The following is an 18,220-nucleotide window of genomic DNA, read 5'->3' as shown; positions in this document are numbered from 1 at the left end:
CTTGCAGACAGCATATCGATGGGTCTTGTTTTTTAATCCAGTCTGTTAGCCTGTGTCTTTTGATTGGGGCATTGAGCCCATTTACATTCAGGGTAACTATTGAAAGATAGGAATTTAGTGCCATTGTATTACCTATAAGGTGACTGTTACCATATATTGTCTGTGTTCCTTTCTGGTCTATGTTGCTTTTAGGCTCTCTCTTTGCTTAGAGGACCCCTTTCAAGATTTCCTGTAGGGCTGGTTTTGTGTTTGCTAATTCCTTTAGTTTTTGTTTGTCCTGGAAGCTTTTTATCTCTCCTTCAATTTTCAATGACAGCCTAGCTGGATAGAGTATTCTTGGCTGCATATCTTTCTCATTTAGTGCTCTGAATATATCCTGCCAGTCCTTTCTGGCCTGCCAGGTCTCTGTGGATAGGTCTGTTGCCAACCTAATGTTTCTACCCTTGTAGGTTACATATCTCTTCTCCCGAGCTGCTTTCAGGATTTTCTCTTTGTCTATGAGACTCGTAAGTTTTACTATTAGATGTTGGGGAGTTGACCTATTTTTATTGATTTTGAGAGGGGTTCTCTGTGCTTCCTGGATTTTCATGCCTGTTTCTTTCCCCAAATTAGGGAAGTTCTCTGCTCTAATTTGCTCCATTATACCTTCTGGCCCTCTCTCTCTTTCTTCTTCTTCTGGGATCCCAATTATTCTAATGTTGTTTCGTCTTATGGTATCGCTTATCTCTTGAATTCTGCCCTCGTGATCCAGTAGTTGTTTATCTCTCTTTTTCTCAGCTTCTTTATTTTCCATCATTTCATCTTCTATATTACTGATTCTCTCTTCTGCCTCATTTATTCTAGCACTTAGCACCCCCATTTTTGATTGCACCTCATTAATAGCCTTTTTGATTTCTACTTGGTTGGATTTTAGCTCTTTTACTTCTCCAGAAAGGGTTTCTCTAATAACTTCCATATTTTTTTCAAGCCCAGCTAGTATCTTTAAAGTGATGATTCTGAACTCTAGATCTGACATTGTACTAATGTCCGTATTGAGTAGGTCCCTGGCAGTCGGTACTACCTCTTGTTCTTTTAGTTGGGGTGATTTTTTCCATCTTGTCATTTTGTGCAGAGGAGAATAGATTAATGAGAGAACAAAATGCTAGCAGAGTAACCATGTCCCCAGAAAATATACTCTAAACAAATCAGAAAAGACCTGAAGAAGTGGGATAAGAAAGGGAAAGAGAGAAAAAAGAAAAAGAAAAAGATAAAGATAAAAACAAAAACAAACAAAACAAAACAACAACAACAAAGAAAAACCAGAATGTGATCAAATATGATCTATATGGTATATAGGTCAGTGCCACACACTAGATTTGGGGTGTATTTTTGTCTTTTAGAAGAAAGTGCCTCCCAAAATTTTAAAGAAAGAAAAACTTATATATGTACAAAAATAAGGGTTGATATGATGAAGAGATGGAATATGACTGTAAAAATGGAAATTATAAAAAATTTTATAAAAGGAATTGCTAAGAAGTTGTTTGAAAAAAGAAAGAAGAGGATTTAAAAAAAGAAAAGAGAAAAAGAAAAAAAAAGGGAGAGGATGTGATCAGGCAGGGGAATAGAAAACACCATATACTAGAGATTTAGGGTATATTTTAATCTGTTAGAAGAAACTATCTCAAAATTTTAAAGAGAGAACAACTTATATATATAAGCCAAAAATATGGGTAACTACTATGAAGGGATAGACTATGACTCTAAAAATGAAAAATAAAAATGTTTTTTTTTTAAAAAAAAGGGATTGATAAGATGTTGGTTGAAAAAGGGAAAAAGAAAAATTCAAAAAGAAATAAAAAGACAAAAAGACAGTTAAAAAAAATTAACTTGGAAAGACTAAAGAATCATGGTAAAAAAGCCATGAATTCTATGTGCAGTATTCCCCTAGAGCTGGAGTTCTGCCGTTCTCATTGATCGGTAAACTTGGTCTTGGCTGGCTGTTCTCGCTGATCTTCTGGGGAGGGGCCTGTTGCCGTGGTTTCCAAATGTCTCTGCCGGAGGCGGAATTGCCCCGCCCTTGCCCCCTCCCAGCTAAGTGATCTGCTCGGGTTTGCTCTCCGTGCTTCTGTTCCCTGCGAGCTTTCCGTACAGCTTTGGAGGCGGAGAGTGAAAATGGTGGCCTCCCAATCTCCGCCCCGGAGGAGCCGAGATTCTCAGTGAGCCCCCAGAGAAAAGCCGTCAGTCACTCCTGTCTCCCTGGTCTCCGGCCGCACTCCTTGGTCACCCGGCCTGTGACCTTGCGTTTCTATCTCTGCCACCCGACCCCGGGTGGAGTCTCCAAACCCAGCAGATCCCTGCGGTGCACTCCCGCGCGGCTCCCCCCGGGGGAGGAAGGTGAGTCTCCCCGTTCTGCCGCTTGTTGGGTCCCTGCTGGAGGAGCAGGGGCCCGACTGGGCCGTGGATCACGGTCAATGGCAACCCGGAGCTGAGAGCCCGCGCCTGGGCTCCGCCTCTGCAGCCGGCTTCCCTGCTCCGATACCTGGGAGCTCTGCCACACGCAGGCACCCCCGGTCTTTCTGTGACCCCGAGGGTCCTGAGATCCCACTGTCCCGGAGGGTTCCACCCCCCGCTTAGCCACCAGAGTGACGTCCCTCAGCGGAGCAGACTTTTAAACATTCCGATTTTGTGCTCCGCGGCTCTATCACTTGCCAGAAGCGGCCGACGGAGGCCCCTCCCCCGCCGTCTATCCTCCCGAATATCGCCTCGGATTCACTTCTCTGCATGTCCTACCTTCCAGAAAGTGGTCGCTTTTCTGATGAGAGAGTTGTTGCTCTTCTTTTCTTCAATCTCCTGTTGAGTTTGTAGGTGTTCAGAATGGTTTGATCCCTATCCAGCTGAATTCCTGAGAGGAGACGAAATCCAGGTCTCCTCCTCCTCCGCCATCTTGCTCCGCCCCCTATATAAATTCAATTTACAAAAAAAAGGAGAGAATGAAAGAAAATATAGACAGCTCTTTTAAGAAGTTTTGTTGAAAGATGAAGTGAAGAAATCATATTTTGATGTCAGCAATGTTATAATTTGCTTATGCGTTGAAGTGAGACAGGGGGAAAAGAAAGGAATCCATGATGACCCCAAGATCTTGGCTACAACATCAATTATCATTCACCCAATAAGGAATAGTTCAGAAATAGGGGGTGGAATTTAAGGTTGAGAACCTATCAAATAGAAATGTCTAATAGCCATTGGACAAATGAGTTTGGAGTCTAGGGAGGTGGTTCATGGCTGAAAATATTGGTGTCATGACATACAGAGGGTATTTAAAGCCATGAGACTAGATAAGATCACCAAAGAGTTAGTAGAACTGGGTGCATCTGGAAGATGAAAAGAAACCAGCAATGGAGCCTGATAAGGCATAGTCAGGTCAGAGAAAACAGAAGTTTTAAAAAATATTTCAAAGAAAAGAAAATGACTATGTCAAAGAATTGTGTTAGGTCAAAAAAGATGAGCAACAGAGACCTAAGCATAGGGTTTTATTAATAAAGAACATTGGTAATCTTGACAGGAGCAGTTATGGTAGAATGCTGGAGGTAAGAGCCTAAAAGGTGGACTCTCTTTTTCCCACCTTTATGTTTGGAGTGAGTTCAAGAGAAAATGGAAGGAAAATAAGTACAGACAGCAAATAATAGCACAAACAACACTCGAAAAATTTTATATAGAAACTGGATGAAGGCCAGAAGGAGAGGAAATTTTCAGAGAGTTTTGTTTTGTTTTGTTTTTTCGGAGGGAAAAATACCTGCCTGCTTATATGCTAATGGAAAAAATATGTTAGAGACATGGGCAGGGGTGTATACAACCCAGATGGACTGGTTACCCTTCTCTATAATATCTTAAGAGAGCCACCCCTTAAGAGGCATAAAGTTTCCTCATAAGGGATTCAGGTTTCTATTAAAGTAAATGTTGGAAGAATGTTCAGGAAACAAAATAGTATACAGGGGATTGTGTTAATAATGGATTATAAATTCCAGAGGTCACAGTAAAAGATTTCACAGAGCAGGGAAGGATGGGAACTAGGGCAGAAAAGGAAATGTGCAGAATTCTATGGGGATTGGAATAAAAGGGATGAGGGATGACCTAGATGTCTGGAGTTGATTGAGGTGACTGACAGATGTAAATTAAACAGCGAGGTATGTCTTTAGTGGACCAAAACAAGTATTGATGACACAGTGAACATTAAGGGCTAGGGAGGGCTACTAAGTGTCTGGGGAACTCTTCTTCCTACCTTTATGTATGGCAGGCACAACTCAGCATTTCACCAAGCTATGGACTGGACAGTGGCCTTTGTCCGCCTATCTCTTAGACTCCAAGGAGATTGCTCAGTTGCCAGTGCAGCAAGAAGAGACAGACTTTTCTCCAGGTCTTCATTTCACTGCTTTAAAAAAAAAATCAGCTTTTCAGTGCTATGAGATTTGTCAGGCAGCCCACACTGCCTATGCTCTGATCATTTACCTTTCACAGAGCTGATTATTTGGTAACATTCTCTTGACACATTTCAAAAAAGATTTTCATGTAAAATCCAAATGCATTTAATTCTATCTTGTCATGGTAAAACTGCACTGAGTCATCAAATCAAGAGCCTCCCCCACTCAACCATGCTTAAACAAAAATCCAGGATTGACATAAATCCAGAGGATCTTTGCACATCATAAGAAAGGTTCTCCCTTTTCCTTATTATCACCCCTGTAAAGAATGTTCTTCCAGAAATATTTCCTAGACAGCAGAGATGAGTGAACAAGAAAATCAGTCCTGATTAGAGCATGTATACTATATAAGAAGTATTTTGCTCTGTGATAATTGTATTGACAATTTTATGCCTTAATAAAACAAAATATTGTACAAAAGTCACTCCAAGAAGAGTACAGAGCTTCTGCTTAGATCCCACAAACTGGAGTTTTTAAATTAAAGAGGAGTATTCTTAATCTGCTGCTTTGAACTGCCAAGTGGCCAAGCATGTTTGCCAGAACTGCAAGAGGCAAACTGCTCAAGAAATTTCCCTAGAAATTTAAGAACTATTTGCTTAAATTATAGCACTTAGTTACCCTCTTATTTGAGGCTGAGGGGTTGACAAAATGATTTTTAGTGTACATAATGGCAAGTTTTGTTATAGCAATTTATGTATAAAGATGAGATGAAAGAATTCTAATTAACTACAACAATCTTTGACATGTGCAAGTGCTTACTTCCTGAAGATTTATTTTCATTTTACTAATGAGACCAGAGGTGACACCATGACCATGTGTATTGTAATAAGGAATTATGCATCAACCTGCTCATTCTGTTAGTACCTGTGATATCCTTGATTGCTGTTTGTAACTATTTCTGAGTCCTCCTAATGCCATGAAATCTCTTTCCGCACCATAGTCCCAGAAATCATAACAGGGGACATGGAGTCAGCCATGGCAGTGGACCTTAACCCTTGGGTGGAATATGAATTTAGAGTGGTGGCCACCAATCCAATTGGGACTGGAGATCCAAGCACCCCATCTCGAATGATCCGCACAAATGAAGCAGGTAAGAATTTTGGAGAGTTAGAATTCAATTTGGCGTGCCTCTAATCACTTTGAAAGCAAGTTGAATTAACCATGGTTGTTTGCTTTATTTAGTATAATTTTTGATGATTCATTTACCTAGGCATCATAAAATTATTTCCTTTAAAATAATTCATTCATTTTGTTTTCAGATCTTTTTCTCCTTCTTCCCACTAATGCATCTAGATGCTTCAATTTCCTCCCAACCCTAGTACTCATCTTCAAGTTACCATGAAATTGAATCAGTTTCTTTTTCTAATTATATATTCATTCAATATAGCAATTCCATAAAATTCAGAATAGATAGGACCACCCTCTTTTTCTCCAGTGATAACAATTAGCTGTAATTGCAGTGAACTTCCTTAGAACCCTTTATGTTGCACTTCACTATCTGACGTGGTATAAATTATACTCTGCAAAGGCAAACATCATCTTAACTTGCCTACTGCTTGACATCTATGTGCACAATAAACATCCATCTGCTTCCTGACTTGGAAAATACAGCATCCTTCTGGCCTTTTGGAATGAAGTATCTCTAAAATGTTTCTAGTAGTCACATAAGGGAATTAGCAGCTTTATTTAAAAACAGAATTTAAAATATCTTGCCCAGGGGCACCTGGGTGGCTCAGTCATTAAGTGTCTGCCTTCAGCTCAGGTCATGATGCCAGCGTCCTGGGATGGAGCCCCACATCAGGTTCTGTGCTCACCGGGGAGCCTGCTTCTCCCTCTCCAGCTCCCCCCTGCTTATGTTCCCTCTCTCGCTGTCTCTCTCTCTGTCAAATAAATAAATAAAATCTTAAAAAAAAAATATCTTGCCCAGCATCTGGAGAAAGAAAAATAAAGAAAAAATTTTAGTAAAATGTTTGACTACTTTGAACAAAGTTTTATTGAGATTTAACTCTTACGTCCTTATAAAATTGTATAAATTGTATATTAAAAAGTGTTCAATAGGGCATTAGCTTAGGCAAATGCAAATGTCAATAATGTTGATGAAAATAATCTGAAAACAGAGAAAAGGGGGTAGATTGCAGATACAGGGAGGGAAAAAACAAATTTTAATATTTTTACACTCAATGATATAATGAATCTCAGTAATCTTAGAATATAAGTGCACTGAGAATGAGGATTTATGTCTAATTTTTTAGTGTTCAGCACCTAGAAAAGTGTCTGGCACTGGAACTACATATGTTTTTGTTGAAAGATTAAAAGGGAATATTTCTTTTTTCCTTCATATGCTCCTACCCACACCAGTACCTAGGTGAGAGATACATATACATAGAAGATTAAGAATTAACTGTCCATTTTGTATTATAGTTATAGAATTGGACCAAAAAATGTGATTTGTGACTTCTTACAAAGTGAACAAAGCTTATAATAATTAAAATAAACTACAAAAAGAGTTGATTCTTTCTCTAAAACACACCAGGTCTGATCCTTTAAAAAAAAAAGAGAGAGAGAGAGAGAGAAATACCAAATGGTTAATTTATTGTACTAAGTGGGAATAACTATACAAAAAATGTGCAAGTTATTTCTATATAAAAATTAAGCAACCAAGAAAATAAAAGATAAAATAGCCTAAATATGTTGGGAAAGATGCATTCACAGAAAATCTAACTTTTCTGCTTTTACGATTTGCTTAGTACAAGTTGTTCTTTCTGCTACTTTTTCAGTAGTGTGAATTTTAAATTGAACATTAATTGCCTGGTTAGATTTTCATGCATTCATAAATAAGCCATGCTTTCATTGTGTACAGGTGTTCCCTAATTAAGAATATAACAGGTTAGTCATTCCTCATTTTATGTACTCACTATGCAGATATTGAAATGACTGCCAATATTAGTACTTATGCTCACATATTTTCCAAAAAGAACTGCCTTATTTTGCATATTGTTAATTGTGTTTAAACAAAGGCAAAGATTACTGTCTAATTCAGAGGCTCTCTATAAATATTCATTTTGAAAATAAATAATCCATTTAGGATGAATAATCCTTTTAGACTTTTTATAGTACAAATCTCTTTGTACCATTAAAAAAGATTATAGCAAAAACACTTCTACTTTTCATGCTAAATTGCATTCAGAGGATACATTCTGAAAGACTTGTCCCTCATCTCTTCCAGGAGCTACTTCGATCATATAGTTCCTGCCTCTTCATTTTATCATGAGTTCTTTACACATGGCATACTTTAGTCCATTAAAATCTCATGGAAGAGAAGAGAAATAGCATGAAAAATTGAAAGTTGAGGAAGGCTTGTCCTGCCTATTTTATGCTTCTTGTACTTTGGTACCACAAAGGGCTAGAGCTACTAATGGTGTTGAACCAAGTGCTGAGTTTTGTGCCTGTTTTATCAGGCAGCACAGATTAAAAGGGACACAAATATCCTGAGATGTCCTCTCAAGTGACACACTCTTCCTCTTTTAAGTACATGTCCTGTATTTTAAAAGATGATGCAGTTCTAATGGACCAAGTAATCTCTGAAAATCAACAGAGCTACTTGTAAGAGAAAAGATGTCACATTCAAGATATTGAGTTGATGGGGCACCTGGGTGGCTCAGTCATTAAGCATCTGCCTTTGGCTCAGGTCATGAGTCCAGGGTCCTGGGATCGAGCTCCGCATCAGGCTCCCTGCTCAGCAGAAGCCTGCTTCTCTCTCTCCCACTCCCCCTGCTTGTGTTCCCTCTCTCACTCTCTCTCTCTCTGTTAACTAAATAAATAAAGAAAATCTTAAAAAAATACAAGATATTGAGTTGAAAGTTTTATGTTCCTTTAAGATTCCCCTATTTACTAGACTATTCTAAATCCCAAGGCAAGTTTAGTAAAGCATTTTTACTTTAGAATTATTTCTTTCCCACACAGCAAAAAAAGTTAATTTTTATTTGCAATTTCCTCTCGGGTATATTTTGAATTTTACTCAAGGGTATGTTTTGAATTTTACAGCCATCAAAATACCCCTAGCAGTCAATAAGTATAAGATAAATTGGTTCAGTCTGATTTCTTATTATTAGAATATCAAAATAATAATATACATATATGTTTTTTACTTTAATGTAAATTTCTATTTATTTATAGTGCAATTTTCTTACAAGTTTTAGTTAAATGATATAGATGGATAGATAGATGATAGATAGATAGATAGACAAATAGATAGAACCCTGTGTTTAATTTTGGAAATGTGTTACTACCATCAAACCAGTATATGATTTTGGGTTAGGTACTGGAAATGCTTTCTCCATCATTTAAAAAGAGAGCACTCAAGAGAAAAAAAAAAAAAATCACATCTTAGGAAATGAATTTGAAATATACACTATAATAGAAATGGAAAAATGTGTAAAAATGAATACAACAGTAATTCTCTCATTTAATTGAACTTTAATATTCCATAAGTTATGCATTTATTTTTTAAAGATTTTATTTATTTATTTGAGAGAGAGAAAGCATGCGCATGCATGAGCAGGGGGAAGGGCAGAGGGAGAGGGAGAGAGAGAATCTCAAGCAGACTTCACAGAGAGTGTGGAATCCGACAGGGAACTTGATCTCACAACCCTGAGATCACGACATAAGCCAAAATCAAGATTCAGATCCTTAATCGACTGAGCCACCCAGTCACCCTACAAGTTATGTATTTATATATATATTTTTTTTTAAGATTTTATTTATTTGACAGAGAGAGACACAGCGAGAGAGGGAACACAAGCAGGGGGAGTGGGAGAGGGAGAAGCAGGCTCCCCGCAGAGCAGGGAGCCCGATGTGGGACTCGATCCCAGGACTCTGGGATCATGACTTGAGCTGAAGGCAGTCACTTAACCAACTGAGCCACCCAGGCGCCCCAAGTTATGTATTTATAATGCTAATTGTTGAAAGATAAATGAAAAGGAGATAAGATAGAGTTAAATAATGTAACCTATTATCTAAAAAGGTTTGGTCTTCTCTGCAATATAAAATGTCTATTATTATCAAAGCTTTTGGTATAAATCTCATTATTTCCAGTTCTTTATTTCAAATTATGACGATATAGAGAGATTGAGAGTGAAAGAAAGAGAGAAAAGAAGGTTCTGTCTTCTAGCTGTAATTAGGAGTTTGAGTTTTGGAGTTAGGCAGATCTGGATTAATGTTCCCTGCTGTTTACTAGCAGGGAACATTAGGTAAGATATATACCTTGCTCAAGGCTCAATTTTCTCACCTATAAAATGGAAACAGAATCACAACCTACTCCATAGGCTCATTCTATTAAATAATATAATCCATGCAAAGAACTTAGCATAGTGCCTGGCACATCGTAAATGCTTACTATTAGCCATTTGTCATTATCATCATCATCATCATCATCATCATCATTATCATCATGAATTTAATGAGTTATTTTTTTGTTCAATGAAAATTTAAACAATAATAATCATGCATGTCACTTTTTTCATATTGTGGAAATATTTTCAGATTAAACATCTTTTTGTTGATATAGTTAAGAGTCACCCAGTCTCTTGGCTTGCATCTGGCTCCTCCAAGATGCCCTCCTATTGAGAAATCTCTGCTGCAGACTGTGTACTCCCTGATGCCCTGGGAGTCAAGAAAGCCTTTCAGAATGTGGTGCACAGTACAGAACATGCCTCTCCTCTAAATCTCTGTCTCTATCTCTGTTTAGTTTTACCATGCTGTATTTGTTATCTAGCCAGGTATCAGTCTATAAGTGGATTGTGATATTGTCCCAACATGTGGTCATTTTCTTTGCTTATAGCATAGACAAGACAAAAGGAGCAGAAAAAAATAAGTGTCAAACGAAAGAACTTGCTTAAAAAATATGTTCCACATTCATATAGCTTTCCAGTTGTTTAACACTTGTATTCTGACCTGCCATTCTTTTTTGACTCTGAAATGGAAAATGATACACACATATTTCAGGCCACACAAGGCAAAATATTTTTTCTATGTTTAATAGACTAATGCTCGACCAGATAAATAGGAATATGAAGTAGACAATCAGATAAATATCTTTCCTAGCCTTAGCACTTTCTGCACTATCACAGTTATGTAATTGGTTTACTATACAGACTGAACTCTATAGAATTTAAACAGAGAATAGTTTTATTCTTCTCCCATCATTGCTCTCCATTACGTTTCATCTGATGTCTGACTTCAGCCCCAACCATATATATCCAAGGCACTTTTAGGTATTAGGGCAGTCTCATTTTCAAGTATTAAAAACTTCCATTTTAATTTAAATAATAACTTTAATCTCACATCCAGCTCCATGCTTTCTCTTCCTCTATCCCAAAGGCCTGACCCAAAGGCTGTGATTTGTCTTTTCCTTCTTCTTTTCACTTCTTCCCTCACCTTCCAGCTGCTGTGTCAGGCACTTCCCAGGCCAGATAAGAAGAATAAAACTACTTAGGTGGTACAATTTGTAATACTCACATGAGTGTTGAGTGCAATATCTGACAGTATTTGTCCACATGCTGCTTCTTTCTCTTACAGGATACATTGGGTTCTTTGGAGACTATCCTATCCCCTAGCAGGCAGCTTAATTGGATGTAATCCCCAACAAGCCTATTTAAACTTAGCTTCCACAGTGTCCACTTGACCCACAGTAATCACATTCCTGACCTGCCAAATTCTATGTTTTCAAGGATGTTCTCAAGAGCTATTTTTGTCTCTGTTCTGGTAGTATAGCATGGGACAGGGTCATATTACAAAATTCTAAAGCTCAACAGCATTCAGCCAGGGTTTAAGACATAAGCATCTGTACTCTCTGCAGCAGTGTTTTCCTCCTCTTCTCACTTAGCTTGAGAGGGAAATGACACACTCATTTCTCTTCTTTCAACAGCTAAGGGTGGAAGGAGATGCCATAGCGCATTTATCTACTAAGCTGACAACCTTCTTCCAAAGCCTTCCTTGTGCTAAAATCCTATATATACGAGCTAGAGGTGGATAATGGAAAAGGATCATAAAATTTGGTTTCTCTGATTTTTAGCAATTCTGTGGTTTTGTCTAGCCAACCTCACATTAGCAATTGAGGTTACATCTGACTTATCTCAAGTCAAGAAGTCTCATTTAACTTTCTATTACAGTTTCTTTCACTGTACATTATCTCTTTACTTCTGAAAGGATCTTGCTTTGTTCTTATTTGTATCTTCACAGTTCTTATCCATGATAATTACTTAGGAAATTTCATTGAGTTCAAAAATTATGGAAGAAACACAATAAAATACTATTATAAGATGGGGTTGAATTAGTTTTCTCTGGGGTTATGTGTATTGGCCTTGTAAACATCATTTAATGGGACTTTGAAGGCCAGACCAAATGGGACTTAGGCAGAATTATTTATAGGGGACAATTAGAAAACCCACTGCTGTCAGCCACTGGTGTGTGCAGAGAAAAGACAGAAAGCTATAGGGTTTTTAAAGGTCTCTCCAGTATATGTTTCTAAGAAAATATTATATTAAAAAATTAGCACTCAACTGAAATAATTAAGAAAATCTAAAAGACAATACTATTAAACTAAGCAGACAGTATTTTTAAATCATGAAACTACTTCAGTCCAGGCAAGTCTTTTTTACAAAATATATTCAAGAAATGGGTCTCCATTTTCAGAGGCACTTTGCAGGCAGAGATGGCAATTTTAAGAAAAGCCATTATAAAAGAGGTCTGGCTAATTTTTAGGCATGTCCTTTTCTGATTAATAGCAAAGTGATGGAATAACAGTAGAAGACTTGAGCATAAACGATAAAAGGGCAATGAAAAGTTGTCAACCCAGGAGTAAATGCGAGACACTCAAGTATGACTTTTCATATCTTCCTAGTCCCCATAATACCATAAACCAGTGATAAAACAAGAACCATGTTCCAGGCTCTATGCTAAGTACTTGCACCATTTAATTGTCACATAAACCCTCTAAAGCAAGAAGTGTTTATCCTCATTTTACAGATGAGAAAACAGAATTAGAAAGTTTTAAAAACTTGCACAAGGTTACCAGTTAAGAGGAAAGCTGGAATTCTAAACTTCTCCCAAAAACAATGATTTCAAGTTATCTGCCTTCCCTACTCCCTTCTTCCTCTTGCTTTTTCCTTCTCCTCTTTTGACCACATGCATCAACAAATCTCATTCAAAAGTTATTTTACCAATACTCTGCTCCTACTTCCTGTGGACCCATATAAATAAAGCTAAGAGAATATGAGTTGAGGTAAACACCATTTATTGCATATATTAACCTCTTATACTTTTGACTGTTGCCATTTGAGAAGATTCATAAATCAGAGAAATCTTATATTTTCTTTTTTTAAAAAAGATTTTATTTGACAGAGAGAGACACAGTGAGAGAAGGAACACAAGCAGGGGGAGTGGGAGAAGGAGAAGCAGACTCCCCACTTAGCAGGGAGCCCAATGTGAGGCTGGATCCCAGGATTCTGGGATCATGACCTGAGCTGAAGGCAGACACTTAACGACTGAGCCACCCAGGCGCCCCAAGAAATCTTATATTTCCTAAAATAACTCTTTTATAAATCAAAATGGTATATTGCCTAGATTTCCAAATTGAAACAAGCTGAGCTGAAACTGAAAGCATAATTCCCATGGTACTATCAAAACAATATTATTCAGATTTCAAAATCTCTTTCAAGATTACATATGCATAGACTCAATGCTGGACTTTTACTAATGTTTATCATAGAAGACAAACCTAATGTTTATCATAGAAGACTTCACCATTTTTTCTTTTTGAAATCTAAGTAGATGATAACATTAGGTAATATTTATAAATTATAGTTCCAGGCACTATAATAAATAATTTTGAAAAATAACCTTAAAAAGTAGGTACTATTATCTCTGTTAGGTAACTGAAGGACAACAAAGTTAAGAAATATTTTTAGCCAACCAGCTAGAATGGTAAGACTGAGATCCAAGCCCAGACCTTTCTTACTCCCACAAAAACACATTTCAATTTGTGCATATCACCTTATATATCTTATTGATAGGAGTAAAAGCATTATTTGAACTGTTAAGGAAACACCACTGGTACTTTTTGTTTTGGAAACTCTTTAAACTTATCTTCTAAAATGAACTTAAATGATAGTTAACTGAAATATTTGTGTGCTTGCCAAATACTTCAATTCAGGTAGGAAAAAATGTATTTGTTTGTTTATTAATTTCCCTCTCAACTTCCACCATTACTGTATAAACAACCTCTCTTCCTTCTTCCTACTCTTTTGCACTTTTCTTTTCAAACCAGTCGCTGGATTACCATTAAACTCTTAAATTACATGGCCTCTCCCAGGTCTCTAAGAAAGCTTTATCATTTAATAAACTGTGTACACATCTACTGTAATAGATAATAGAGTTTTTCAGGAAAAAGAAGAGATTGGTAAATAATTTCATCCCCTCTTCTTTTGTTTAGTTTAATGCAAGTTAAAGCATGGGTTGTTAGCATGATTGACTTTGTTCAAACTATTATACTTAGAGTTCTTTGAGATTCAGGCTTAAAGTCGTGCATGCTTAAACTAAGGTACTAATGTTTGGTCACTCTGAGTGTTTATAATATTTCCAATGCATAAGGTGAAGAGACAATAGTCTACATTTCAATATGCCAAATAAGGCACTAAAATAGCAAGGCATTTGCAGCTTATGAGAAAAGTGTTAATAATATTATCCATTTATGGAACAGCATTGCTCAGAAAGAAACTCAAAAGAATCAGAGTTTAACCCATTAATCATGCATGTAAACTTGATTCTATAAGCTAATGAGCTCATGACATTTATCAGTAGCCAACCAAAGGAAAAAAGCATCTAGCTGCTTAATTCTAAATCAGGTTTTCATTAATTATATTGAAAATATATTTGGTTTTTCAATAAATATGTATTTCTCTGAGTGCAATGAAAGCATTTACTAGATGTTTGATTATATTAATTTCATGGTTCTAACAAGAATTATAGAATTTTTATACCACAAGGGCTCTGAAAGATTGTCAAATCCCTATATACCATGAATACATTGTTTTATAAATAAAAGGATATAAATAAAATCAGTAGACTCTGAAGTATTGACTGCAGAGATAACTTGAAAAGGAAATGAATTCAGCATAGGTTCCACAGGTTCCACTGATCATCTGCATGCAATTAGGAAATTTAAGCCAATTAGGAGGACCCAATGCACACATTGTGATCCTGATAACAAAACACAATGCCTGATGCCTAGCTATTAAAGCCTTAATATTTCTTTTTTGTTTGTTTGCTTTTCTAGTTTTATTGAGATATTATTGGCATGTAGCACTATATTAGTTTAAGGTATACAACATAATGATTTGATATATGTATATATTGTGACGTGATTCCATAGTAAATTTATTTAACATCCATCACTTCACATAGTTATAATTTTTTCCTTGTGATAAGAATTTTTAAGATCTATTCTTTCAGCAACCTTCAAATATATAATACAGTATTGTTCTGTATGCCCAGAACTTCACATTTATCTTATAACTGGAAATTTGTACCTTTTGACCACCTTCACCCATTTCCCCCACCCACCACCCACCACCTCTGGCAACCATCAATCTATTCTGTTTCTAGTAGCTCCATTTTTTTAGCTCCCACATGTAAGTGAGATCATATAGTATTTGGTTTTTTTCTGTCTGGCTTATTTCACTTAGCAGAATGCCTTCATTTATGGCTAAATATAATATTCTAGCATTTATATTTTCTTTATCCATTCATCCATAGATGGACACTGAGGTTGTTCCTATGGCTTTGAAGCCTTAAGTTTTCTATTAGTAGTTTCTATTATATCTAGTGAGCTCTTTTAAATTTAAGAATAGTTGATGTTTAGGGCGCCTGGGTGGCTCAGTTGGTTAAGCGACTGCCTTCAGCTCAGGTCATGATCCTGGAGTCCCTGGATTGAGTCCCACATCGGGCTCCCTGCACAGCAGGGTGCCTGCTTCTGCCTCTGACCCTCCCCCCTCTCATGTGCTCTCTCTCTCTCATTCTCTCTGTCTCAAATAAATAAATAAAAATCTTAAAAAAAAAAAAAGAATAGTTGATGTTTATAGACATATACTATTAAAACACAGTGAACTGTAATGCCTTTTTTTGTCATTTATTGTACATTAAAATTGAAGGTAGGGTGATAAAAAGAGGATCTTATTCTTTACATTAAATTGATATGGGCTATCTTCTCTTGAAAAGAATTTAGCAGCAACAGGAAAACTTCAAAGACTGCTTTCAAATAATAAAATAAATTTTCTAATCTGGGTCATTTATGTATACTGCAATGATGAAATTACCCACAGGAAAGCAAATCACATCATAGAAAGTGTTACTTTGCTTTCTTGTTTCCTCAAAGTAGAAATTTTCACCGAATTTTTTACTAGTGTCTTCTCATTTTTTTTACTTAAAAAATTAAAAATTTTGAAAAATCTAAAAATGTTTTCTAAAAAATAAAAGCATTAATGGACTGTGGAACAATATTACCAAAGCTTCAGAAGAAAAGATCAACTTCAATAGTCACTTGTATTTTATTCTACTCATATCTTTTAAATGACCTTCAAGAGATACTCACTAGAGAGCATACAGCCTACCCTCCAACTCTAAGTTAAAGGTTCCATGCATCCTCATTTTGGGTGATGTTTGATAGCTGAATAAAATAGAAAAGAATCTTCAGTGCCTAGTCTTTCCATAACATCCATGATCATAGGGAAATTATCCTCAGAGAAGAAGATTCAAAATCCTAAGTTTAGGGACTAAACTTAGTGATTCCAATGTAATAGATGAAGTAGGTGGCTCTGGTAGATAATATGCATAATACTATTTAACTGTTAGTTGTCAGAGATGAATATGAAGTGTGTGTGTGTGTTCCTTTTTTTTTTTTTTACAAACAAATGGTACTATGAAAAGCCATAGTCACATCATGTCAACAAATTAACTTGCTTATATATTTGTTTGACCATGCATTGATGATCACAACATTCAGAACTTTGAGATCACCCACTGAAAGGATATTTGGAAACTTAGATCCCTGTTCTTTTATGCATACAATTAAACCAGCTCCAGTCCTGTGTGCCTTACCGATACATGGACCAGAAAATAAATTTAGAACTAGAACTATATAACAGTGGTTTGGGGACATGGTGTCAAAACAAACTAACATGTCATAGGTTGTCTATATTTAGCAATAACTATGACTACTAATAAAAAACTCAAGTTAATAAATGATTTGTTTGCTCTTTATGTAAATTAGGACATCTTCACAGTTATTGTTCTAACACCATTTTTTCTCAGTTGAATTTCTTGTGATTTCTTGAATGAGAGACAAAGAACATCCAATTCTATTTAATTCTGAGAAAATTCATGAGAGTGAACTCCACATGTGAATAATTTTTTATATATATAAAAATAATATATAAAATAAAAATAAATATATATATCCTTCTACATGAGCATGAGCAAGACAAGAACTCTTGTTCAATTTGGACCCTGGTGAATAAAGGTCTTTATTTCAGTGGAGCCAATTATATATTCACAGACTTTTCTCTCCCACCTCCCTAGTGCAAGGAGAATTTTTTTTTCCTTTCTCGTGGAACATAAATTCCACATCGGTTTTTCTGGTACATAAAATGCTGTTTGACTATCTACCAGTAATTAATAGCCTTTCATCCAAGTAGGTAATATATGGGAGGGAATTTATTATTTATGAGTATATCAATATCACTTAAAAACTATATGCAAGGATATAAAGGCAACGCTGAAGTGTAAAATTGTTAATGCAGACTGATAGCCTGGAAAATGATTTCTTTTAATAATTTTCTTCATTTAACAGTTCTTCACTTGAAAATGTTCCCTTTCAACTGCAGATTTTGTGGTTTGGTGCAGTGAAGGAGAAATTTATTCTTTTGAGACATTTATTCTTTAATAGTTATTCATTTGAAAAAGTTTCACTGGGTGCTTACATATTTTGTAGTTTGCAAAGAAATTCATTCTTGATAGTTTTTTTAATGTTTATTTATTTAAATAGGTTCTCATCTATGGAACTGTTGTCAAATTTCTTTAAATTTGGGGGTTCTGGTAAAACAGTACTAAGTCAACCTGTGGACTTTCTTGGAGCTCTGCAAGCCCTGAGACCACAGAAGAGTCACATCATTAGAAAGGAGACAATTTGTAGAATGAAATTTAACCATTAGTAGATGTCCTTAACTTTAGCGTTATTGTGATTTCAGCCTTACTACCACAGAGCATTTACATGAGGATTGGTTTGGTAATGTATTATGTGGCCATGAAAAATATATATCAAACTCTCCCACATGGATTTGAAAGCAGGATATCTGTCACAAACATTTTGTTTTAATTAATATTGAATATGGCCACTCTAACTCCAAACAAATTTTGATCGTTTGTTTTGGGATTTTACAGAACCTGAGTAGGGTCATAATGTGTTCTTACGGGGCTCTTAAATTAAATATTTATTTATTGTCCTCACTCTGGTCCATTTTTAATCCACAGTTCCAAAGACAGCACCCACCAATGTAAGTGGAAGAAGTGGAAGAAGGCATGAGCTAGTCATAGCCTGGGAGGTAAGAAAGCCTGTACTCAGATGTCAGAACTTGCTGATTCCTTAGGAAATAAGGCTACATATATAGGATCTGTATTTGGTACAGAGAGACTTAATAATTTCTGCTTAA

The 18,220-nt window shown here is 36.2% G+C and overlaps 1 protein-coding gene across 1 annotated transcript in view; it reads left to right on the top strand.

The window, feature by feature from the left end:
* CNTN5 (contactin 5) overlaps positions 1–18,220 on the top strand; it is a 603,313-nt gene that overhangs the window by 524,104 nt on the left and 60,989 nt on the right. The window contains exons 16-17 of the mRNA XM_035009452.1: positions 5,398–5,547; positions 18,042–18,112. Of these exons, the coding sequence (XP_034865343.1) occupies positions 5,398–5,547; positions 18,042–18,112 (221 nt within the window). The remainder of the gene's footprint in view (positions 1–5,397; positions 5,548–18,041; positions 18,113–18,220) is intronic.

Source organism: Mirounga leonina, unplaced genomic scaffold, assembly GCF_011800145.1.
Source record: "Mirounga leonina isolate KUSES-001 unplaced genomic scaffold, KU_Mleo_1.0 Mir_153, whole genome shotgun sequence".
NCBI lineage: Eukaryota > Metazoa > Chordata > Mammalia > Carnivora > Phocidae > Mirounga > Mirounga leonina.
The sequence above is the reverse complement of the archived record's forward strand: the minus strand, read 5'-3'. Positions and strand labels throughout refer to the sequence as shown.